Source organism: Bicyclus anynana, chromosome 11 (genome assembly GCF_947172395.1).
Source record: "Bicyclus anynana chromosome 11, ilBicAnyn1.1, whole genome shotgun sequence".
Lineage (NCBI taxonomy): Eukaryota > Metazoa > Arthropoda > Insecta > Lepidoptera > Nymphalidae > Bicyclus > Bicyclus anynana.
Genome location: NC_069093.1, coordinates 9,482,939 through 9,509,240, shown reverse-complemented (window position 1 = coordinate 9,509,240; position 26,302 = coordinate 9,482,939). Strand labels below are relative to the sequence as shown.

The following is a 26,302-nucleotide window of genomic DNA, read 5'->3' as shown; positions in this document are numbered from 1 at the left end:
TGACGTAAGTCATATTAATCTGGCTTCAGCATACCTACCATCAACTATAATAGCGACTCAACTGCAGACCTAAACTGAACTGCTTCGATTTTTCGTACCACGAAGTCCTACTGAGTCGCTAACGGAATCCATTCATACGCCTTCTCGTACTATGAAGTCATCTTGTAACCTAAACTGATTCGTTAAGCTGTCAAACTGAGCGGACCAAATAAAGTTACTTATATTGTGGCTGGAACTGAATCGTTTTCACGTATTTTACTTATAATTGATTAAAAATTAATAAATTAGTATTAGTATTGGTAAATAAATAATTTCTGGAAGCTTGTAGTGATGTTTGATAAATAATACTTTTCGATTTTATGAAAAACGATAGTGAAATAAATAGTAAGTACGCGTAAACAAAGACGACGCTTCATTTCGAAACAAAAGGATCCTTTGTTTAATTTATAGTGGATGTCTATAGAAGTGGTGCTAATTTTATAAGCCGTATGTGCGTAAACAAAAAAGCGCGTAATGTGGTGCAGTGTATTTAGTAAAGTAATTAAAATGCAATGCGTGTAGCAGGTAAGTGCAGTGTATTAATAAAAAATAGGTACATTGTGCATTCTGTGCCAGACAAAAGTTTCATAAAATAATATATATTTAAACAACTTTTTGACAAAATATTAGGGCCAAATGTTCTGGCTTAAGAAGTGTAAACATAGATGTGGCGAACTACGTCTAAGTCTCGTGTTTCTCTGTAAAAAATACCACTTGAAATTCTTGTATTGAAGTGGTAGTTGGTACTTCTGTCAGTCCACCTACACTGCGTAATAAATCGTAACTGATATTATACTAACAGCATACATTGTTTGTTAAGTAATTTAAGTATAATATTAAAGCTCAACTAACAATTTTAAGTTAAAACCAAACTAAATTCAAAGTTCGCGCTTTTCTTTTGACTTTTTGTAGCGTTGTCTCTCTCAAACATATTGCTATTCAACCGCAGATCAGAGACAAATGTCGATCATTCATTCACAATAGACGATTCAAATGCTATTCAGTTTAGGAGATGTCATGGTACGAATTAAAAGCGATTCAATATAGGCACCGAAGTTGAATAGCGTCGGATTTGGATCGCTAGGTTAAAGTTGATAGTAGCCCTTCAGGACTTGGGTTCGAGTGCTTCTGACTTGATCCGTAACTATAGCCTTTTATTTTATTAGTCGCACAGACCACAAATGAAGCAGACCTCTGACTCAGAACAAAGCTTTGTGCTGGTTAGAAATTTTGTATGTGTGTATAAAAATGTCATTCATAAATTTCTCGGACCTCTCTTTTACACTTGGGAAAAAATTAAATGTGGGGGGAAAGCCCTATCTCTTTCTAATTCAACACATGCATATATTTCGTAGTAAAATTAGGGATGTGCAAAAATCGTAATTAGAGAAATTAGTGCTGAACACACACACTTGTTGAAGATTTTTTAATGTACCGATTTTAGAAATTTCCGGTTTTCTCTTACACTACTAGTGCACCTAAATTTATATTTACTTGTTAGATTTTAAGGAAAAGAAAAGCCTTTAATATATTTAAATCTATTTATTTTGTTATTGTCTGTTAATTGTGTAGTGACTCTACCACCGGTTCGGAAGGCAGATTCTACTAAGAGCCGGCAAGAAACTCAGTGGTTGCTCTTTAAAAAAAAACATTATTTGCAATTGTAATTATCATTCAAAATCCCCAAAATTACAAATATTGTGTACATGCAAATTTTAGGCTGGTGGAAAATCACTTACATATTGTTTTTCTATAACATTATGAGGATTCAATAAACAAATAAATTTGAGACAGAACAGTGTAACAGAATCAACATAATATTCTTAGTTCTTTACATTTTTTTTTTACTTGACCTTGTAAATTACTAGTTTCAGTATTAAACATTTTTTTTACAAATTTAGCAATTTTTTTACAATATACATTAGAATGTAATACAAAGAGCAAGATTTCTAATTAAAAGTACAAAAAGGACAGGATATCACAGGAGGCACAGATTTGTTAGGACTTATACTTAATTATATGTATATTACTAGCAGACTTGACCATGGTTTTACCGGAATAGTAGTTTTGATTATAATGGGTGCTTGGCAGTATTTCCTATAACTCTGGGGTTACTCTTTAACGAAAATTAATACATAATAAATTTATATAATGACGTACATAATACATTAATACATATTTATAATTATGACGTAGCCAAGTTTTACGTATTTTAATGTTTGAAGACATAAAAAGATTTTATTTATTAGTTAAAAAAAATATTAGTTATGCAGTTCGGTTCCTTTATGTGGACTCGTCAACACCTTGAGGTTATGGGAAATACTCCCGAGCACCCTGTATATGTTACAGATGTAGCTTTCTAGTAAAGAGTGGATTTCTAAAATCAGTAGTGTAAGTTTTTGAGTTAACTCTTAACAAACAAAAATCTATAATAATAGTCTAACAAAAATATAAATACAATAATAGAATACAAATACCTAATAACTTACTCTTACAAAAGTAATGGTTTGAAAGAATTCAAAATGGAAATTTGAAAGACTGATAAATAGCATGAAAAATAATCTTTAATTTAAATTCCAAGTTAAGAAAATATGAATATAAACATACGGTATGAAAAAAATACTGACTTTGGTGGTGTGTAGATCTATAGCTAGCACCTTAACTTACTTTATTTTTAAGCATATCTGCCATTTCCTTTCCTTTCTTTCTAGTATCTACATTGTGCATCTTCCTATTAAAATTAATACACAATTGTCTGACTTGCATTCTAATGACAAACAACCAAAAAGCGTTAAAAAAATCCAATTTATGCTTGTCACAAGATAAGAAAGAAGTATCGAGCCGATTTTTAAATACGTTAATTAAATCTGTGTAAATGTAAACGTTACAAATTTTTGGCAATATTTCTTCAATGAAATAAATACATTGTCATACAAGACTCATAAGATTACGAGACGGATGATAAAAAATTCTGGTACTTGCATTATATTCTCTGGATTCAATTAAAGAGTGAAATGGTTCATTTACATCAGACAATAGTGCATTTTTACAACTTTGGCAGTCTGCACTATCTAGTTTTGGAAATAAATATCTGCAAATTGCACCTGCAAAAACACAGCTTGAGTTTGAAAAACATTTTCGGAAGGAATACAAGTATCTATGAAATCTAAATTTTGATGTTGTGATGTGTAATCAATACATTGAATATCTATTTTTGGTCTATTAATTAAACTCCTGAGAGAACCGAGCATTTTATCTTTATCGCGAGAACAATTTGCATATATAGAACTATCAGATGTCATATCATTAATTAACAATGTCTTAAATGACGAAATAAAATTGTGACAATCTGGGTGTGTATTAGAGCCACCATTACCTCTGATTTGTGAAAAAAAATCCAGGGGATCCTGGTTTAATTGCTGAAGACTCAAGAAGTTAACGCCTGAAATGTTTTTAAAATCTTTACGGTTTTTATATCGTGACAAAAGTTACGTAATGAAATTGGCCTCATTTTTCTTGAGCCTGTAGCATCAAATTTCATTGATTGTAGTTTTTTCACTGCTTCATTCCAAAACTGAAAGTGATCTGATTCTAAAGATAAAGCATTACGTAAACTGGTACTTTTATGACCACCACCATTAAGGCTATCAAACAAATTGTTCATGAATAATATTATTTCAGCAGTGAATAAGCCATTTTCAATGTTAATAGGTGGGACACTATAATTATGGTCCATTCTAAATCGTTCGCATGTCTTCAAATGCATCGATAGAGAGGTGTAGACTGTGTTGCTGAATACTTCTGCATGGTTGACCTGTAATGTAAAATGAAATTTGGTTAAAAATTGAACATTTAACACTGTACAATAGTATGAATAACATAATAGTTATTGTCTCGTTGGTCCAGTGCTTAGCCCGTGCGGATCACGAGGTACTAGGTTCAAATTCTGTCTCATTGCCAAACAAAAATCTTGGAATTACCTAAATGGCCAACATTAATAAAATCTTTTTAACAAAACGACTTCAAAATAACAAAAAAAAAACTTAAAAGCGAAAAATAACATAGTATGTGCTACCTTCAGATTACTTTGAAGGCGGTGGCAAGTGAGTGACATAATAATCAAAGCCGTTTCTTTTAAATCCTAAAACTTGATTGATATGATTTAATCGGCTTAAGTTACTGAATTACTGTGTTGGTACTGCCTTCAAAATGATAACGTAAATGCTAATTTATATGGAACTAGCGGAAGCCCGCGACTTCGTCCGCGTAAATTTCGATGTCAACTTTACTACTACTCCTACCCTACCCTACCCCTACCCTACCACTATCCCAACCCTACCCTACCCAACCCCTACATCTACCCCCACCTACCCCAAACCTACCCCTACCCTACCCCTACCTTACCTACACCCTACCCCCATCCTACCCCTACCCTCCCCGTACCCTACCCCTTTCCTACCCCTATCCCACCCGTACCCCTATCTCACGCCTATCCTACCCCTACCCTACCACTTCCCTATCCTACCCGTACCTCTACCCTACCACTACCCTACCTCTACCCCTACCCTACCACTACCCTAAACCCGGCCCTAAACCTACCCTACCCCTACACTACCCCTACGCTTCCCTACCCGTACCCTACTCTACCCTGTAACTTTTCTATCTTACTCCTACCCTTAGCAAAATCGGTCCAGTCCTTCGAGAGTGGTGATATGACCAAGAGAAATAGAGACTTCTATGCTAATAATATAAAGAGGTAAAGTTCGTGTGGTTGTAGGAGGTAATCTCTGGATCTACTGGACCGATTTGGAAAATTGTTTTACCAATAAAAAGCTACGTTATTTGCGAGTGTCATAGGCTATGTTTGATCCCCATATTCACACGGGAACGGGAACTACGTAAATGAAAGCGCCGGGCGTCATATAGCGGAATTTCTGCGTCTTTTAGAAATTTTGTATTATTTTCGAAACTATTTAATTAATTAACATACTGTAAAGGGCAAATCTTATCTCCATAATATCCTTGTGATTATTAAATAATTTATTTTAATAAGGATTAAAGTTTAGTTGTATAAATAATGACGTAAACCTAAGTATATAAAATTAATAATTTTTAAAACACAAAAGGTACTATATCTGCTAATATATAGAAGATAGATATATGGTGTCGCGGACTTTTTTGTAGAACTTTTAAAGATACATAAAGTCTCCATACATTAATTTCAATTTTACACAATAGTTAAGGCAGCGCATGCGAATAAGTCTGTTTAAGAGGATTTTCAGTCCGACCTGTATGACAAAAACTGTGATAACTCGGCTAATATATATGATACCAATATAAAATATAGCCTATAGCACTCCCCGATAATGTAGCATTCTACTCGTGAAAGAATTTTTAAAATCGGACCAGTAGTTCCGAAGATTACCCCATTTAAAAAATGTGACAAACTTACAAACTTACAAACTTTACCTCTTTATAATATTAGTATAGAAGTATAGATTGAAACAGTGCAGTAGTACCTATAGATGGCGCTGTTTCAATTCCTCATAAATTCGCATTTACGCTAACGCGACCGGCACAGTATCAAACTGCCACTAGTCCCTCTGAAGGTAGTACATACGATGTTATTTTTCCCTTTTCATTTTTAGTCGGTTAAAGTTTTTTGTTACAAAGATTTTATTTTTCTGTCTTTAGTGTGTCCTAGCATAGTGAACGAAAGCGCCACAGTACGGGAAAATTCGTTATTTTCATTTCAACACAAAATTACTGAACCGATTGTCATAAAAATTTAATGGAACCAATCTGGAACTATAATCTTTTAACAAAAAAAGAATTTTTAAAATTGGTTAAGAAAAAACAAGTGTCGAATTGAGAACCTCCTCCTTTTTTTTAAGTTGCTTAAAAAGCCGTTAATTTGCATTTTTTTGTTCTAATAATACTTTTATATTGAATCTTCGGTAAAATAATACATTTTTAAATATATATTCATCACGCGAAGACGCGTGATTCGTGTTTTTAACGTATTGCCACATTACTATTAGTAAAAAATAAACTTTAATAAAGTATTTTTCACTACTCTTGCTCAAAAACACTGTCATATTACCACTCCACAGCGGGGCTAAACAAGCATATTAGCCTCTAGGGGCTAAAGTAATTTTGTTTTTTTAATTCTTGTCTGTTTAGAGTACTAGCTAAGTACTAGCCTACTATAAAACAGAGGAGGTTTTATTCGAAAATAGAATCATTATAGGTAAGGCCCCGATTGTTTTGAAAAATAAATAAAAAACTTTAAATTGGAATAAAATGCACCGTTCTTGTCTGTGGAATGCGTTTATTTTTTTATTTCATTTTTATTGAGTTGCGAATATAGCGAGATTTGAAGACATGGGACATCCTTTATGGTGTAACCTTTGCCTTTTTCTCATGTGAAAAAAATAAAATTAAAAAACGGGAATTTAAAAAACAATTGGCGTGAATAATACACACTTGATTTTTTACAGAAATTCATTGTAAATTTGTGACCGTAACTTACATATTTTTCAACAATAATTGTTATTGTTGTTCTCATCTAGTGAGAATGGTGATCTTAATTTGGAGATGGATGAAATCTTCAATCTGTTACCATCAAAGTCGAAACGCATTTACTTAAATACTTTCCTACGATACCTACGAATACCTACGAAAAATTTAATAAGTGGAGAAAACAACAACGAATGAATTCACTTACGAAAGGAGTTTTTTAAACTATTATCTCCCACGTTTACCTCACATACTCATTATTCATCTTCACAGTAGTCGGAAATTATGTTACCGGATAAAAGCATTGTCCTTAATATCCAAAATTGTAGACTTTTTACATTTAATTTTCAATTAAAATAAATCATTGAACATGTTCTAAACTATTTTATTTTCTCGCAATCGTAGTGAAAAGCAGAGTGTAACACATGGGGCTAAACCGATTATAAACTCGGTTTCTATTTAGGCTTAAAAATACCTCCTATATAATGGGTCTTTTTAGCCCCTTGTATAACAATCTACTATTTTAGAAGACTAGCGGATGGCCGCGACTTCGTCCGCCCTTAAACCTCTTCTTACGAAAACGGGAGTAACTACTCCCGTTTTCCCTACATACGTTTACCCTTCACTACTCTGCTCCTATTGATCGTAGTGTGATGAAAAGTATACTATATCCAGGAGTATGAAGAATAATTGTACCAAGTTTCGTTAAAATCCGTTGAGCAGTTTTTGTTTCTATAACGAACATACACACAGACAGACAGACCGACATTTGATGTTTTATTGTAACCAGAACGCGTTGTGAGCTATTTTTCCGCTCCGGTCCCGCTTTTGCTTAGAGCTATTCGGTGCGCGGCCGGATTTTGCGCTTTTTATGTGCTTGGGTATAATGCGGCGGCCACGGTCGGAGGCCCTACCACAAACCCCCGGCCGAAGGCCGGGGTATAATTAGGCGCGTGGGCCAAGGCAGCGCGTTTTATGTGCTTGGGTGAAATGCCTAGCCAAATCAAAAATCAAAATCTACTTCACTATAAGTAAGTTCTGCGTAGTTTTACTTTACAATTAATGGGTATACACTCAATCATCCCCTGTTTTCCTAACCATAGAGTTGGATTTTTTTCCAAATTTATCATCATCATCATCATATCAGCCGATGGACGTCCACTGTAGGACATAGGCCTTTTGTAGGGACTTCCGAACATCACAATCCTGAGCAGTCCGTTTTGATAATTTTGTTTTGTTAGAAAGGAAATATAATGAAAAAAAATTTATACACATTTTGTGGCTTGATACATAACAGCTTAACACCGTCCAAATAAAATGACGTACTTCAACATGTTTTCTGGTGAACTGACAATTTTAGTAGGTATAAAAACACGAATATCAAGTTTGACAGCGTTTCATACTCTATTACCTAATGACATACAAAAAATTTTAATTTACTATAACTATAAAATTCATTATTATTTACACAAGTAAATAATTGATTTGCCTTTAACAGTATGTTAATTAGTCATATAGTTTCGAAGATAATACAAAATTTCAGCAAAGACGCAAAAATGCCGCTAAAAGACGCCCCGCTGTTTCCCCCTCATATATGTCCTAAAGCAAATCTTACCAATAAAAAGGTAATGGTAACTGTTTGGTGGTCTCAGCATGGTGACATTCACTATAGTTTTCTCCGATCTGGTCAAGCAATAACAGCAGATGTCTATTGTGCCGAACTCCGAACCATGTTGACAAAACTAGCAGTTAAACAGCCCCGACTCATGAATCGATCTTCACCATTATTGCTCCACGACAACGCGAGACCTCACACAGCACGAGAAACCATTTTAACCCTTCAGGAACTGCAGTTAGAAACTATTCGTCATCCTCCGTATTCACCAGACTTTGCTCCAACGGACTACCATTTTTTTCGTGATTTGGACAATTATCTACGTGACAAGAAGTTTTCTTCCCAGGAGGCAGTACAAAATGCTTACACACAGTTTTTGCAGTCTAGATCGTCTGAGTTCTATCGCAAAGGCATTAATGACCTTCCCATTAGATGGCAGCAATGTATAGATAATAATGGCAACTATTTTGATTAAATAAATTTGTTAAAAATTAAAAAATAAACAATTTAGATTTTCAGTACAGATCGGCAATTTCATACTTTAACCCCTAATATGATCGATACTGAGGCCCAAAACACTTTTTTGTTATTTTTTGTCTGTCTGTCTACCGCGCACCACGCTAAAACTACTGAATGAATTCAAATGAAACTTAAGTAAAATTAGTGGACTATTTATTATACTTTAATAAACTTGCAAAAATATATATAGAAGGTTGTGAAATAGGGATTGAAAGTTTACATCGCTTTTCACGCGGAAAGAAGTCGCGGGGGTCCGTTAGTTATTTATAAAAATCATAATATATTGGTAACTTGAATTATAAAATTTCATTGGTTAATTAAAAATGTACCTTGACCTCGCGGCTGCTCAATGCAGAACTAGCAAAAGCAAACAAAAGAAAAACAAGATCAGCAAGCCACGCCTACTAGTCAAAAGTTCATTTCTTCCTTTAGTGGCCGAATAAATACTAAAAGCCAATATGATACAGCTGATGTTCTATAGCTCGTACAAGATTGTTAGTCAACACCACGCGACGTCGCGTTACCGGCCTCAGCGTAAAAGGCCGTTTCACGCGATGTCGTGTGATGTGGCACTGAACTTGTTAAGAGAAATTTTAGTAGCAGGAGACACTTGGTGGTGTCAGACTTAGACCTGCGTGCCCCAGAGAGAAATCCTGGTCATTACCTAACGGTGATGTTATTATATCTAATATAAATATTGTTATAAAATAAATAAATAAAAATAAAAAGAGATGACATGATTACACAACTTAAATTCCTAACAAAAGGTAGCTACTGTAAATCGTTGAACTTGCTCTTAAATTAATGAAAATAAATTTGATTAATTACCATAGAACAATCAGATATGGTAAATATATTTTATATAACATTTTATAAACAAACCATACATAATTTAAAATAAATAAGTTATAAAAAGACATGTGTTATCTACCTTCATTTCTAATTTATTTGTTGGTAAACAGTACTCATTAAGAAAGGCTGTAGTATAACAAATGAATTGACTAAAAATGGCTATGTAGTTAGTCTGTATCTGTACACCATAGAAGGTGAGAGAGGATCACCATGAATCCATGGAATGCTAAAATATTTGTCTCATACTTGTGCATTATATAAATATCTCTGTGAGCTTTGTTCAAATTTTTTTTGGCGCACCTACTAACAGTAAACCTCCGAAACCCCTGCATATTAAATTTCATTTAAATTGTTGGAACTTTTTCAGAGATTCAGCTTGTATATACACAAGGAATGCTTGTTTAAAGGTATTAAAAAGGGATTAAAACAACTTGCCTTCATCTTGTCATAAGAAGTTGGTCTAATGTGTTTATCCGTCAGGGTTGTGGTTCTTGCACGTCCGGCTTCACCATCTGTAGCATAGAGCTCCTCAATGATGGACCACTGTGCACATTGATTACCAATAAGTAGGTCTTTTTTCTGAAAATTGTTTCGATAACATTTTAATAAATGTGGTACATCATACATGTGATATATTTTATTATTATTATAAATATAATAAAAGACATTATCAGGATCATTACTATTATTACGGTTAATAAGTAAATCTCAGATATTAATGAATTTATTGCTGCAACATTAGCAGACCCTTGATCTGAGACAGTACATCTCACCCCATATCCCGATTTAATATTTTTTTAAATTTAAAGTTTTAATTCCATCTTGGACAAAATAAAAAGCTAAAGGTAGTTTCCAAGAAGAAAATATCCCACACAGCATAAAAACTAAAACTTAATCAGCAACATTATTTGTTCTGACACCACCTCCTATATCCTCAAAACCTTGAATAACACCTGTATGAAAGTATAACATTTTGGACTAATTTTAGATAAGGAAAGTGCAAAAATTTTTTCATCATTGGTAGATATAGATATTTAGCACCTCTGAATTTAACACCAGATAATCTTTATTGTGAGTCTACTAATACCTTTTCAAAATGACTTAACAGGGGATACTTTGATACAAAAAGTTTTAATTTAGTTAAAGATTGATATTTAGCCTTTAATCTGTTAAGTTGAGTTTTATTTTTTAGTTGTTTCTTTAATGATTATTATTAGCTTGACGTGAATTTTTCTTACGAAGAGTTTCAAACTTATCTTCCGGAACTCTATGAACAAAATCTAGCTTTCTACATGACTTGAGTCTGTTATATGACATAACATGCACTGGTATGTTTTCTAAAGCAGACTCACAATTAGCAGGTATGGAATCAGCTTGACTCGCAGTTGAAGTCTGTAAAGTAGACTCAACATCAGTTTGTAAATTGGAATTTTCAATAATATTGACCGGAGACAATATTGAAAACTGTTCTTTACCACTGTCAGACTGACTCTCTGAAATTTAATGGGTTTGAAGATGTCTGTCTGTATGTAATGTAAAAGTAGATGGAATATGGTCAACTATTGTACAGGAATTTATTACAATGAATGGAAAAAAAATCTAGAAATTTTGAAACATGGTGATGGTGGTGAAATAGTATTTGGATCAGATTGAAGGGGTTGATTAGGAGTAGATAGTGTAATTTCTAAATTTAAAGTAGGAATAGCATCCTTTGTCGATCTATGATAATTACATACCTGGGTAGAAAGTGGTTTTCACAAATTTTAACGTTTTCTAACTGCCTACGAGTATATTTCCGTAATATTGGACAATTGATGAACCATGCCTCCCATCTAGTGTTATCACTATCAGTAAAAGGTACAGCACGTAATTTGATCGCGTTTTACACTTGGGAATAACACATTGCCTCATTTTTAATGTAAAACAAAATTACTTTTATCAATAACCAAGCACGAATCACGCACGAATAATCAAGCACGAAAAATTTATTTAAATAGTCAAGATAATTAATTAACAAGAAAGATTTATCCTTATTATTAGTAATTCCAGCGGCGCTCATGCGAATTTCAATCACAATTTCAATGATTTCAATTATTGAAAAGTCAAAACCAATCTTTCGCAGTAAAATTACAATGGCGGCGCAGGCACGAGGCAACAAATTCAAAACAATCTTACACACGTGGTATAAACACATTTCTCTTTCATTCATAGAAGCTATTATTTTTCTTTGTGTAAATTTGACCAATCACATCAGTTCTTCGATACTTAGAATTGTAACAGTGTGCAAGTTTATTTAAGTGTACAGGTGAAAGAGATAGGCATGGCCACCACCTACTACAGCCCATAACAAGGAGAAGGATGGAGATATCTCTCTCTTTTGTTAGTAAAGGATGGAGGATTCTCATTTTTTATTCTACGGTTGGGAGGGCCTGATTAGTCGCATTAGGTCCATGATAGTCTATGATTTTATCACAGATCATTGACGGTTGGCCAGAGACAAAGAAGGTAATAGACTACTAATTGGGAACCGTTGCGTTGCCAGTCAAAGAAGACGTTCGATTTTGAGTTTTAGCATGATTACTTTCTTTGTCTATGGCTGAAACGGTTAGTAAATAGTAATCTGTAAAATTTATCTGTGAATGAAAATAATCATACTTATACTTCTCTTCTGTTCTGTGGTAATTTTTTTATATGTAATCTGTGATCTGTTGTTAAAATATAACCGTTTTCCCCCCAAAGGGCAGAAAACGATTATTTAGGTTTCAGCCGAAGCTTGATCCACTTACGAGATTACCCTCCAAATTTTGCCCGTTTGCAGTGTTCCTACCCTACATTTCATTGGGTAAATGAGGTTTTGACATAACATCACGCCGTCATCCGCCGGCATGTCGCTTGACAGTTGTCAATGTCAATCAGTACTCTCGTAAGCCGGCAAGGCATGAAATTTTAGTGGATCAAGCTTCGGCTGAAACCTAAATAATCGTTTTCTGCCCTTTGGGGGGAAAACGGTTATATTTAGGTGTTCGAGCCTTCAGCTTGATCCACTTACGAGATGTGTTTATATTCTGCCGGCGATGGCAAGGCGTACTGTGATGACCATTTTTATGATAGTAAAAGAAATGATAATCATTATACATGTAAATTAATGATCAACGACGTTTAAATTATCAGTATATAAATCAGTATATTATCAGTGATTATCATAGAGACAAAATATTTTTCTCATCTCTGAAGTAATTAACTAGATATCAAATTTAATTGATATTAAAATTATTGTCATTTAATTAATCACAGTTATTAATGTAGATTTCACCCAAAAGTAACACACATATTTTTATTAATTGATATTTTATTTAATGGTAAAAACAAAACCTATACAGTCCATATATTCATTTAAATTGGTGTAAATATGCTGCACTTAATGCTGTAAAGTAGTAAAGTAAACCTCAAAACATCTGAGGAACTTCTTCAAGACAGCGTATTGACTACCTACTTTAAATTTCTATTGTATTTTATTAAATCTGTATTTACAGATGCTTTTAAAATTATCTGAGAAAGCTGAAAACGTGCTAATTTCAATAAGCAGTTATACCGAAATAACTGCAAGCAGCTACTTTAATCTTTGTCTTCTGCTAGACATAACAAACAAACCAGATTCATTGACATGTCCAATAATTTCTTTACCCAAATATAACAAATTTGTAATATCAGTTTGTACTAATAGATATAGCCCTCTGACTACATAAAGTTAACCAAACCAATGTTTGATCTGTATTTTGTCAGAACCGTACTGTGTATAGTCAAAACATGAACTCTCCACTCAAGATAAAAACAAGGAGTCATGACATGCTACTTAAAATAAGCTATCAGTTGAGTATTTAAATAGACTCATAGGTGACCAACCATGTTAGAGGTTTTGGTTTTAAAATTGGTTTCAATGCTAGTCTAACTTTAGGTTGATCAAGTACCTAGGTAATTATCTACTCGATAATTTTTGGGTTTATAAACCTATTTGACTAAGGATTTCTAAAGATCAATAGTTCTGAGTACTAGTTCTGATTTATTTATTAAGTATTTGCTAAAATGAAGTCCTACCGAAGTAGGATCTAACTGTTAACCCATCCCAACATATCCAGGCTTGATTACACGTATTAATTGTGAATTTACTCCAAGCTGTTTCTAAAATATTCTGTCCTCTGTTGCCAAGGACCTTAGTAGTACAGCAAGCACATACAATATGTTACTGAATGTGACCTGTTGGTACTCGCGAAAGAAATGTTAGATTGTTAATTGTAAATGGTTGGCCCTTGGTTCTCTGGTACAATGGAGACCTGGAGAAGAGGAATATCATAAACTTTCTCTCCTATCTGGAGCTACCAGAAGATAGGTTCTCAAGCAGTGATTAAGATGTCTCGAATTGAAGGTACTAGCGTTGAAGATGGAAATAAGCTAGGGCCACCACAGCCTTTAGTTTAAGTCTTTGCTGAAGACGTCGACGAATGGGCAATACTAGAAAAGCAATCATATTTTAGATTGGTTAGATCACTGCCCTTGTACTGGTAAACAAGTCTACTTCTGGTTTTTCCATCACCTTGAATGTTGTCTGAAGAGCTTCGTAACTTTAGAATTTAATCTAGCAATTCTAATAATCGGTATAGACCCGTCTATAATCCCAGAAAAGTACCTGGCTTAGGTATATTTGAAGTTGGTTAGCTAAATCTAGAATTTACTGCTTAATGCAAAGAGGTATAGATTTATATATTTGTTATCTTCTTGAAATATTGCATACAGTTTTTTCTATCTAAGGTCCTTTCTCACTCTCTCTCTCATAGAAAATCCAATACAATCCATAATATCTCTTTAAGCTTGTGTCAAAGATGTTGCCGTTCATTTTAGAAACTGTTTATGAATATTAAGTTTCTTATAGTTCTCTACTGAATCCTACTGCATCTGATGTTATAAAATTTCAAGTAGATGGTCTTCTCTAATACGTATGTAGATATATTGTATAATGTATACTGAATGAGGCGAGGAGCATGCATAATTTATAAATATTATACACTGCTATAACAGTTGCAAGCCACCATGCCCACCAGCGAAATTTCTTTATGAGTAAGTAGCATTTCTTGACTGTTCTTTTGTACTGTGTTTGGCGACATACAGGCGATTTTCCTATTTGTGTTGACATGAGATTGAATTTTCGATAGTTTATATAGATACCACCCAATATTGGGTAGCTGTATCTACCACCTATATGATGAATAGAGGCAGTATGCTTGAATCGTTGTTAAAAAGAATATCATCTATAAGTAAAGTAACTAAGTATAAGTAGGATGAAATCTGAATTACTTAGCTAAATATATATCCATTAACAAATCTATACAGAGTTATCATTCTACAAAGTAGACATTTTTCAAAAGTTTAAGAACAGAAACCGTCTATGAGGCAGGGAAAGATGTGGCTTGTGATACCTTTGCCTGTACATTCAAGATATATAAAGCGACGGAATGATTGTATCGGCAAATCAAATAAGCTTTTGTGGGCAAGAGTAATTAATTAATACGGCCATATTTTCCCCTTGAAGGAAAAGGAAATATTTATTCGTTCCTAACTCTCTTAATTTCCCCACAATATATGTATTATATGAAAAATTTCCATAGATTAATTTTAAATCTATCATATATGACAGATTGACAAACTTAGAGAAGAAATGCAAACAAAGTGTAATTTTAGATCCAGGCACACTTAATTAAGTGCATGAATATTTTGAGCACTAAGATCTTTTTTGACTTCAAATATAATTTATTTATTTTTCCTTCTCATATTTAGTTCGTGGACATTTTCTCGAGCCAGAGCTTCTATGGAGTGACCTGTTTTAATTGGGTCTGGTACCGGGAATCGAACCCGAGCCTTTATGTGTGAGCCAAGTATCTAGCCAATAATGACAAACCCATACCGGAAAATATTTATTTATTACATCTTGCATTTTAATATGATAAAGCCAGTTGACTTTCGGTGGCTAAATGGGTGTTGTACAGTGAAATACATTGCAAAAGATTGTGGAATCTCTTATTTGAGGCTTTATATATAGGTCTCAGGCATTGTATGATTTCCACCCTTTTTGTATCTAAAGTGCAGTCATGTATCACGAGTATCTGAAGTGCAACATTTACTGTCACTGTCACTGCATTATGAAGTGATTGTCTGTGAACGCGGGGTCATCTTTGCTAATGCACTATTTAGTATTATCTTCAGTCAAGTGAAGACTGGACTGTTGTTGTATATACGAATATTCGCGAAGCTTCTGGGAATGATATCCTTGCTTGGCTAGGAATTTTTACTGCATGTCCCATTTTGCTTTAAGATAAAATATTTATCAAAATAAAAAGATTAGTTTCCTGGTCTTGCTTGTCTTGCTAAGATAATCTTCTAACTGAACGGGAGCAATCCAACAACATTCAGTATTTATATAAACATTATAACAACTAATAACATTGTTTGATGCTTGGTTCTAAGATTTTATTACGTTGCTCCAATAAACTTTCTGTGCAAAGTAAATTTTTCTTCCGATACAGTCAAGACGAGGCAACTTCGTCCGTAAGGAAGGCCATCAACTGGATCTCTTAAAATATACAAAGCCTCTCAAAATAGAGGAAGGGCAGTAAGGACAAAGAACATCCGTTTTAAAGAACCTATTATCGTATGCATCGATCAGAAAGATTTGTTTCATTGTTGAAAGTAGGAAATAAATCAGGGCTCACAGCAGTAGTTAAATAATTATGTTAGCTTCAAATGATAAGTATGCTTTTGCGTTCTCTAAGCCCATGCGAGCTTTAGACACTATAAACATGCGGTAGATGGAGAGTAGGTATAGTGAAACGCAGTAAACGCGTAATTTTCATATTCCACTGAAATCTTTTCTTCGAACACATCCAGGTTTGATGTGTTACCAAGGAGCTTCAATATTGATAATAAAAATTCATCAAGCATTTATAACTTTCTTAAAGACTCCCAATCAACTTGAGTTTACATACGTTATGTATTCCATGATCTATAAAGATCGTCATTAAGCTGATTACTGACGTTCAGGGACCCTGGTAATTGAAAAGTACCAAAATACGCGCCTTAGACTTCAGGCGCGCAGCCGACAAGGCAGCTGTCAGAGGTCACTTAAAGGACAAGCAAATAGCAAATAGCTGACAAATAGGCATCGTAAACGCCGGCCGTCTCAGCCAAAGCATCGACGGACAACTCAGATGACGTCTCAGTTAGCGAATCAGCCGTGCAGCCGACATTCCAGGCGACGCGTTGGTCAACATCCCAGACGACGCGTCAACCGATATTTTAGACAACGTCTCAATCAGCGAATCAGCCGACATCTCAGACAACACGTCAGCCGACATCTCAGATGAAGTCCCATTAAACGACACCTCAGCCAACGTCTGAGCAGCCGACGTCTTTGCGGCCGACGTCTGCACAGCCGACGTCTCAGCCGACGTCTGCACAGCCGACGTCTCAGCCGACGTCTGCACAGCCGACGTTTCAGCCGACGTCTGCACAGCCGACGTCTCAGCCGACGTCTGTACACCCGACGTCTCAGCCGACGTCTGTACAGCCGACGTCACAGCCGACGTCTGAGCAGCCGACGTCTCAGCCGACGTCTGATCAGCCGACGTCTCAGCCGACGTCTGAGCAGCCGACGTCTCAGCCGACATCTCGGCTGACGTCTCAGCCGACGTCTGAGCAGCCGACGTCTCAGCTGACGTCTGCGCAGCCGACATCTCGGCCGACGTCTCAGCCGACGTCTGAGCAGCCGACGTCTCAGCTGACGTCTGCGCAGCCGACATCTCGGCCGACGTCTCAGCCGTAGTCTGAGCAGCCGACGTCTCAGCCGACGTCTCAGACGACGTCCCAGGTGGGACGTCATCTGCTCATCATTCAGTAGGACTATACAGCGAGTCTGCCGTCCGAAGAGCGGGCATTCGCTAAGATGAAAAAGAGAAAAACTCTCATTCAGTATAGATCTACATAGCAAGTCTGCCGTCCGAAGAGCGGGCATTCGCTAAGATGAAAAAGCTTGTCGGGAGTCACGTGGACACTCGACAGCGAACAATACACATCGGCCGTACAAGATGGCTACGATTTTTTCGTTATTGTCTTCATTTGGTAACTAGGTCTATCCAGCGAGTCTACCGTCCGGAGAGCGGGTATTCGCTTAGAATTGAGAATAATCTCTCATCTAACTAGACCGTTGACAAAAATATTCTCCAACAAATTTCACTGTGCACTATCACTTTTAATATTCATTTATTAATATTCACATTTAACACTGCTCACTTAACAAAATTTGAAGACGTACTGATTGACATTGACAACTGTCAAGCGACATGCCGGCGGATGACGGCGTGATGTTATGTCAAAACCTCATTTACCCAATGAAATGTAGGGTAGGAACACTGCAAACGGGCAAAATTTGGAGGGTAATCTCGTAAGTGGATCAAGCTGAAGGCTCGAACACCTAAATAACAAATTATTTCTTTTTCTATTTCTTGTACGATTATAATCTCCTGAGTAAATAAATATGTTCCTTGATTATAATACTTTTCTTTTATGATCTAGAATTAGTACTAAAATAAATTATATTTACCAAATATAATGATACTTGATAGTTATGGCAACCAGTTAACCCATTCCCCAGTACAGTTTTCAGTAAATTCAATCAGCATGGTAAAATTACTATTAATAGTGTAAGATTGTGAGCAAGATTAAATTACTCTTTGAAGACTCTTTAAACAAATATTCAGGATGTCACGATTGATATTTTTTCTAATTTGTTTACCGTTTCTCAATTCGATTGGACACGCTTCTGATGAAGCTAAAGGTGATAAGAATGTGACTGTGGACTGCAATACTTTGCGATTGGGTCAATATATTTGTCCGCATCCAAACAAAACCCAAATAGATCCAGACACTCAGCAGTTCATAGGATGTACAAAAGGGAAAGACATTCCGTCGGAAGGTGAAGCTGACGGTAAATATTTTAAATGAAAAGTCCTTGCATGCAAAAAGAGGCCAGGCATATTAAGATTTGGCGGCGATCCGAATTCCTTGTAATTTAAACAACTCAGTCACATGTGCAGGGAACTCTGCCTGACTGATTGTTATCTGCTCAGTGGTATACAAAACTGCTTAATGCACAGCTCAGAAGGCCTGATCTCTTTTCAAGTCAAGCTTTTAGTCTCTCTGTTGGCAGTGGTAGACTAGCCAATACAGGTTACCATTACTGCTCATCAAAAATTCTGTCTTCAACACAAGCTTTGGGTTGTAATGACTGAGTTTGTAGTGACATACATATGAGATGCGCGCTACTGCGTTGAACCAAGTAAAACAGATTGTGATTTATTTGCTCTGTTATTGACTCTGGTGCACTTTACTGAGTCTGTACCTTTATTTTAGTTGTAAGATTTCTTTCACTACAATTTTGTTCACAGTGCTATGTATAGCTGCCGAGGGAATCATATGCAATCAAACCAATAATTCTACATTTTGGAGAAAGATGCCATGTAAATGGACGTAAGGAAATTTTTGGAAATACTAAGGCTTCACCACTTTCTGATAAGTGTTGGATAGTTTTGTTCAGAAGTTTTATCTTTATCATTTAACTTAAAGTAAGAAAGTGACAAAACTTTTTTTTTATTGAAAAGAATATTTGCCATATCATTGTAAGCAAAGACTGTTAGGAGTAGGTACGACAATAGACCAACTGGGCGGGGATCAAACCAAGACAAACAACACCCCTTGGTGATGCGTCCAACTGCTCTTACCGTTGAGCTATTGTGGCTATTAAACTTACATTTAGACTATCCAACACTTATCCATATGCCTAACATGCAACCACACAACATATTTTGTGAAGAGAACTGGACAAATGTCAACCAATAGCAGTACATGTCATTAACTCTTTCATTGCATTGGGACAGATGAAATGAAACTGGGACTACTCTGCCGCCATTGGTCAAACTTTTGTCTATTTCTCTCCACAAGATATGTCATTGGTTGCATGCTAGGTGTACTGATGGTAGTGAAAGTAGCCTTAAATCTAACCAATTGTCACTTATAAATATAAACATACCTATATAAAATTTTTGTATGTTTTAGGAATGGATACTCTTTAGAAATAGCACTATTGCTGTCAGTTTTCCTAGGAATGTTTGGTTTGGATAGATTCTATCTTGGATATCCTGGCATTGGCTTAGCTAAGTTGTGCACTCTGGGCTTTATGTTCCTTGGCCAACTCTTGGATATAATACTCATTGCTGCTCAGGTAAGGGTAAATTCTTTTATTTTTAGAGGAGAAAGCTAAGATTAGATGGGTCAGCTACCTCATTGGTCCAATCGTTAGCATATGTGGCTTTGGATCACAAGGTCTTTGTTAAGATATGAAATACTGAATTTTTCTTCTTAGAAATTCTCAGTATAAATTCTTAGCCCAAAATGGGGAATTTGGTGGTGTTACATCCCAGTGCTGCAGAGTAGAGAATGACAGATGTTAATGATAATGACATGTCATTATCATTAACATCTGTTAGTATTTGTAAAAGTGTTTTAGTATAACAAAGAAACAGAAGTATAGATTACAGATATATGTATAACAATAAATAAACAGCCCTTTATTTCAAAACAGCCTTTGGTATACATAGGTTATGAGTTTGATATGTCTACAGCATATCCCTCTGTTCAAAGTGTCGCCTGATATAGGCCTCCTCCAAATGCTTCCATTGCACCAGCCGCAACTCTGGTCCACCAAGGCCCCAGAGTTAGGCGGATGTCATCTTCAAATCTTTTTGTTGGACATCCAGTTGTCTGGTACCATCTCGTGGGTACCAGAGTGTTACCTGTTTTCTCCATTTTTCGATCTTGCGTAATGTAACATGTGACCCAATTATATAAGTACCAAATTTAAATGATTATTGAAATACATTTTTCAGGTGGTGGGGCCTTCTGATGGTTCAGCATACATTATACCCTATTATGGGGCTGGTGTGACAGTTGTGAGGAGCGACAATGAGACGTACCTATTGCCACAAGCCGACTGGCACAACATTACCTGACAGTGGGGTACCATATCCTTTGAAGTTGATGAGGATTATGAATGGACTTAAGTCACCCAGTTCTGATGTCTATAGTATGTTTAAGGAGGTGATGAATATGTAAAGAAATTGACATGATTTCTTACAACAGATAGAGGTAGTTCCTTGCTGTTGCATGTATGTATGTAACTTAGTAGTGTTTTTCAGAATGCATGGGTATTGTGACAGTTGCCGGTATATACGTACTATTATTGTGAATTGTTCCAAACTTTCAAGAGTGAAACAAACTCATCCACCATCCTACATGAAACAAACTGTAATTGTCAGATTGTTTACATATTAAAACTTGCTTCTTTAAATGTACTGTAAACTATACTATTAATATGGACTCTATAGCAGTGTGAAATTTTGAAACTCGTGTATTTGTGGTGAGCAGGATTTAGTCATATGTTCAAGCAATGCAAGCAGAAATATATGTGTTATACTAAATTATTTAATGATCTAAACAGTGATTTCTTTATGAATGTTTAAATAAGTGTAAAAATGTATAATAATGTACTTAGTGTATATTTAGAGATAAATATATTGGTATATATTCAGATTCTGTGTGATAATAGAATAAATGTGACGATTTCATATTTTGTAAACATTATTGTCTAAATTAACTCTAGTCTGGTGGTACCTAAGCCTCAGCGGTGGCTAGTTTACCACACCAGCGGCAGACGTACCACCAAGCGATTTAGTGTTCCTGTACGACTCTGTGTAGACGCCATAGCATACTATCATGCTGCATTGTCACTTAACATCAGGTGATATCAGAGTTATAGTAAGGCTAACATTGTCATAGTAAAAAAAATTATATAGTCCATTTAGAAGCTAATACAGGTGTAATTCAAATAAGTAATTTATAGGTATATGTAGAGAAATGTAAATAAAACAATATAAACAGAAACATTGTTTAATAATTACCTCAACATAACAATCACAACTAAAGTTTTGCAAAGTAATTCATCAGCTTCAGCTAGTTCTTTAGTCTGCAGGTGTGAACTTCAAATTCATCACTATCTTTCTGTCAAGACATAAAAAGATACTGATGAACATAATAGTAATCAATATTGAATGTCTGTGATCTTCAACATTGATTACTACTATTTACTACAGTCTGAAAGTCAATCATATACTCAAAGCCACAATTATCCGCCCACTTTTTTTTTCTTGTACGGTCAATCTGCGATCAGTCCTAACACTATATACAAATGTGTTGCGAGTGTCTATGTCACCACCCACATTAATACGAGTATATTAAAGTGGGCGGATATCGTGACCCTGAGTATATAAATATTATTTTTGTGATCTATCAGAATCTTAGTTAGATATTTACTAAATTTATCCACTAATTAAAAAATAACTGTAATCTATGACTCGTTCTTCTCATTTTGTGTAGCAGGCTGAGTTTCAAACAATGATACATCACTAGAAGGCGCGACTAGTGTAAATATAACTGGTATACTTGATAATAATGGATTGTTATTTTTCTCTAGTAATCTTATCCAAGATAATAGTGAGTCTCTTGATGATGTTCCTGGAAATGGTAATTTAAAATATTATTTTACAGTTGGATTAAAATTTTTTGACTCAATTACACACTCATTAAATCACACACACACAAACACACAAATCAATTTAGTAATTTCTTAATATTTATTTGCATCCAGCTAAAATTACTTAGTGACAGTTAGACTTGGATGCATTAGAGTTTGGCCAGTCATTTATATAATACGATTTTCACTTTCGGTATGATTAAGTTAAACCACAACATTATTATATGTTGAGATGAGATAAAGAGAAATATCGACCAATGCAATGGTGCAATTGAATATCTTTGTGGTGGGATGAAACAGAGCTGTTGAGTTTCTTGCCGGTTCTTCTAAGCAGAACCTGGCTTTCGAATCGGTGGTAGAATCTTTACAAATAGTCAACTGACGTTTTGACAGTGCTTGTGAACTTGAAATAAATGAATTTACAATTTTGAATTTTGAGTTATGTTTTCTAATTCGCCGCTAGTCTACATTTGTTTTTTATTTCTCTATCTCCTTTCAATATGTATCTTGATGGGCATCTGAGGACTGCAGGTTCCATACATGCTTTTCATCTATAGATACAGGCTTCTAGTTTCTCATAGGAAACTAGAAGCCTGTATCTAACAGTTGCACACTACAGATATTTAAACATAATAAACTACCCCAAATCTTTAGATATTATTTAACTCAACCATACTCTAAATTTTAGACAATTAACTCAATTCTCAATAAAAGGTTGAGTACTCCTGAGTTATGTAGTTTGGTAACTCAGGGGTAATCAACCTTTTATTGAAACCATATAATGTTAATATTAAATGATTTAATCACACCTGTTGCACAGACAGCTACTATTGTTCCATCATCTTGTTCATGTGTAGTGCTTTTGACTTGTGGTAGTGTCACTTTTCCTATAACACCTGGTATTCCTGGTGGCCTTGGTATATTTGAAACATCTAAAAGATTTTTTTTTATCATTTAGGACACAAGGTAGTGCATAGAGTATCATTAGTTAATAGTCTATAATATATACAAAGATGAAATTTGCCAGAGAGGTAGGTTGTAGTTAATGCTAAGATCGGATTTTGCGAGATGGTCGGATTAAAGAGAGATCGAAGGGCAGGCGAAGTCGCGGGCGTTCGCTATTAGTCCATAAAATATGTTCTATCAGAATGGACATTGCATTCTAACGTTTATTATAGATTCTTAATTTATATCCATATCACTGTGTCCAGTAATACTAATAAATGAAATGCACATCGCATTTCATAAAATTGTTTCTAAACGCGAAAGTTTTTATGGATGTTTCTTTGGATGTTTGTTACTTTTTAACGCCGCAACTACTGATACTACCAATTTGGCTGAAATTTGGAATGAATATAGATTTTACTCTGGATTAACACAGGCTACTTTTCATTCTGGATAAATCCATAGTTCCCGAGGGATTTGTGAAAAACTAAAATTCACGTACATATAAAATTATGCTGCCAATATATTACAAAACCATATATATTATATACCTATTATAAAACAAACTCTTTCGCCGCTCCGTTTGTCTGTGATAAATGTGAGAACTACTAAACAGATTTTCATGTGGTTTTCACCATCAGAGTATTTCATAAGGATGGTTTAAGCATATAATTTGTCAACATATTGTGGGAGTTTACATTATAAATGTAATCCCAGCATTTTGTAACATTTGTAATTTAAACATTTGTTACTATGATTGATTGATTTTTAGTGTCTTTATTATAAAAATATATGTAGTGGTGAGTGGTATAGTATGTACACAGGCTTATGTTACATACACATTTATAAACATGAAAAAAATGTTACATTAAAAACTATAACATACCATCTGTATCTGATTCATCTTTATATTCAGGGCGAATCTTTCCAAGCAATATAAAGTATGTAACCACTTGATCCCTCAGATATACATTGAAAGGGCCTTTTATAACCAAGGGTTCATCCAAAGGTTGTTCGGACAAGAGTACTTGTTGTGTTCTGCTCTGTGCACTGACTATCCATGTTTTATCCAGAGAGGCCTCAATTTCTTCTGTCTGACGAAAATAAAAGGTTATAAAACTATATTACACATAGTGAATAATTAATTTATTTCACAGGGAAAACTCAAAAAATCTGACCCAGATGCTTAAAAAAATACCTAGAAGTATGTGTCATTAGGAACCCAGTTGGAATGTTAAAATATGAATTTTCATAGCAAAGTACTTGTACAAAGGAATGCCTGCTTCCATTCAAAATTTCCAATATTACAAAATCATTTCCTCTTTCAACATAGAATAGAACATCAATTTACCTGAATTTTGATTCAATATGTTGAATGTTTATGAAAACAGCCATTATCCCTGTTAATAATATTTTTTCAATGTATTTACTACAGTAAAAAAACTTAATATTGTATCACTTACATATTTCTCTAAAAGAACAAAGTTTTCTGAACTAGAACTAGTATTAGTTAGAAAATGTTTATAATTTATTTGAAAGCTATAGTGTATTTAGCAGAAATTAAACTAAGCCTCTATTTAATCAGTTACCTAAAAACTGTGGATTTAGAAAACTACTCAATGATTTAATAAACTATTTAATGGTTAGAAAATTCTTATTACATGAGCTCATCACCTGCCAAGTATCTACTCTTGTATCGGGATCCACTGATGTTATCCTCTGAATAGCAAGTCTTGCCAGTTCCAAGGTGTCACCAGGTAGCTGATCAGGTAAGTGCCACGGGCTAAGGTTTTTGAACTTCGGCATCCAGTACATCATTCTCCAGTATTTCCTCAATGGTATCCCTCTTCTGCCAAATACATTCAACAGCATCTGTTCCATTTCAGTATCTGGCATTACTCCTGAGAACCAAATACAAGTGAGCATGTGAATTACTTATTTAGTGTAACATTTTTGAAAGAATTATCCTCATCATCAGTATTTTATTGGCCAGTAAGAAGTCAATATAATTTGTGTGGCAAAATAATTTAGTCACATAGGCTAAGGCTTGTAAGAAGGACAAACAAATTCACATTGATTTTTACATTATACATTTATGATACTAATACCAGTGGCGTGCACAGGGTTAACTAGGGTGGCATTATTCATACAAATAGTAATGGAAAATTTGCCTTCCAATAGTGGTTTTCAAATAGCATGGTGACAGTTAGTTTCACTCTTGAAAGTTTGCCGTGATTCACGATAATAGTACTTATTATGAACGTCATAAGGCAACTGTCACTGTACCCATTCTATCTGAAAAACACTAATGAATTCTCAGGGTATGCAGTGTTTGTACATCTATGAAGTGCATGCCACTGACTAATAGCAATATAGGAAAGTGTGACTGACCATTATCCTCCATTTGATCCAATAGATCAACAGCACATTGTTGTTGTTTAGGGTAATGCATAAATTCTGACTGAAAAATGTTCGTAGGAATAAATTTCCCTTTTGGCAGAACATCAACTAGTGCTTTATAAACTTCCAAATCTTTTTGAACACCGAATTCTTTCATTCTACGTAAAGCAGCGTAAATAAACTCGACATGACCTCGCCGCCTAGTGTCTTGGTCTTCGAACTTTTTAATAACCTCCAAATAAGTTTCCTTCGTCTTCTTTGGTTTGGCATAAAAAGGATCGTAAATAGCTAGTTTATTCTCTGAGTTATTCCATCTTACTGAGAATAAAGTAGGTCTTGCTCTTAGAAGATTTCTTAATCGGTTAACGTTCATTTTGTATTACTTAGTTACGGTATTTTTTTCTTAACTTTGTAATGTAATGCAACGATTAGGTGCAATATTACTACATTCTTCGCATATTTTATCATAGGATCTCACATTTCATTTACAAATCGATTGATAAATTGAAAATTGAAATTATTAATTAAAATTGAAGAATTAACAATTGAGGTTATGTTTATGATAGCCACAGATGATGGCATTCTCTTGACAGTTGACACTGACACTTGACACTTTTGAGTTAAGAACGCAAACATTTGAGTATAGAAATTCCTTAGTCTTAGACGTAAACACATCCGCGTGGACAGCTGTAATTGATTTAAAATACCATTTTTGATAACAA

The 26,302-nt window shown here is 34.8% G+C and overlaps 2 protein-coding genes across 4 annotated transcripts; one reads left to right on the top strand and one right to left on the bottom strand.

The window, feature by feature from the left end:
• Positions 1-168: 168 nt before the first annotated feature.
• On the top strand, positions 169-21,586 carry LOC112052324 (TM2 domain-containing protein CG10795). Of its 3 annotated transcripts, none has more exons than XM_052884375.1 (4): positions 169-384; positions 19,036-19,117; positions 19,703-19,868; positions 20,533-21,586. In XM_052884375.1, the coding sequence occupies exons 1-4, from the start codon at positions 360-362 to the stop codon at positions 20,653-20,655; spliced, it is 396 nt and encodes a 131-aa protein (XP_052740335.1). In that variant the 5' UTR covers positions 169-359; the 3' UTR covers positions 20,656-21,586. The 3 variants fall into 3 exon arrangements, with proteins under 3 accessions (XP_052740335.1, XP_052740336.1, XP_023947109.2); XM_052884376.1 differs by having other exon boundaries at positions 171-564; XM_024091341.2 differs by lacking the exon at positions 169-384 and adding an exon at positions 13,010-18,575.
• Positions 21,579-26,173, bottom strand: LOC112052321 (evolutionarily conserved signaling intermediate in Toll pathway, mitochondrial). The gene is made up of 5 exons (XM_024091339.2): positions 25,572-26,173; positions 24,855-25,081; positions 24,067-24,274; positions 23,045-23,167; positions 21,579-22,216 (listed from the first exon to the last, which is right to left on the bottom strand). The coding sequence occupies exons 1-5, from the start codon at positions 25,951-25,953 to the stop codon at positions 22,050-22,052; spliced, it is 1,107 nt and encodes a 368-aa protein (XP_023947107.2). The 5' UTR covers positions 25,954-26,173; the 3' UTR covers positions 21,579-22,049.
• Positions 26,174-26,302: the final 129 nt, after the last annotated feature.

Bases quoted from the DNA above. Each gene is read 5' to 3' on its own strand.
- LOC112052324 (XM_024091341.2), top strand. From the start codon at position 18,350: ATGTCACGATTGATATTTTTTCTAATTTGTTTACCGTTTCTCAATTCG. The intron at 19,118-19,702 runs GTAAGGAAATTT...TGTATGTTTTAG, and splicing joins AAGATGCCATGTAAATGGAC to GAATGGATACTCTTTAGAAA. The intron at 19,869-20,532 runs GTAAGGGTAAAT...TACATTTTTCAG, and splicing joins TAATACTCATTGCTGCTCAG to GTGGTGGGGCCTTCTGATGG.
- LOC112052321 (XM_024091339.2), bottom strand. From the start codon at position 25,953: ATGAACGTTAACCGATTAAGAAATCTTCTAAGAGCAAGACCTACTTTA. The intron at 25,082-25,571 runs GTCAGTCACACT...TTTGGTTCTCAG, and splicing joins GGATCAAATGGAGGATAATG to GAGTAATGCCAGATACTGAA. The intron at 23,168-24,066 runs GTATGTTATAGT...AAAATCTTTTAG, and splicing joins AGATGAATCAGATACAGATG to ATGTTTCAAATATACCAAGG.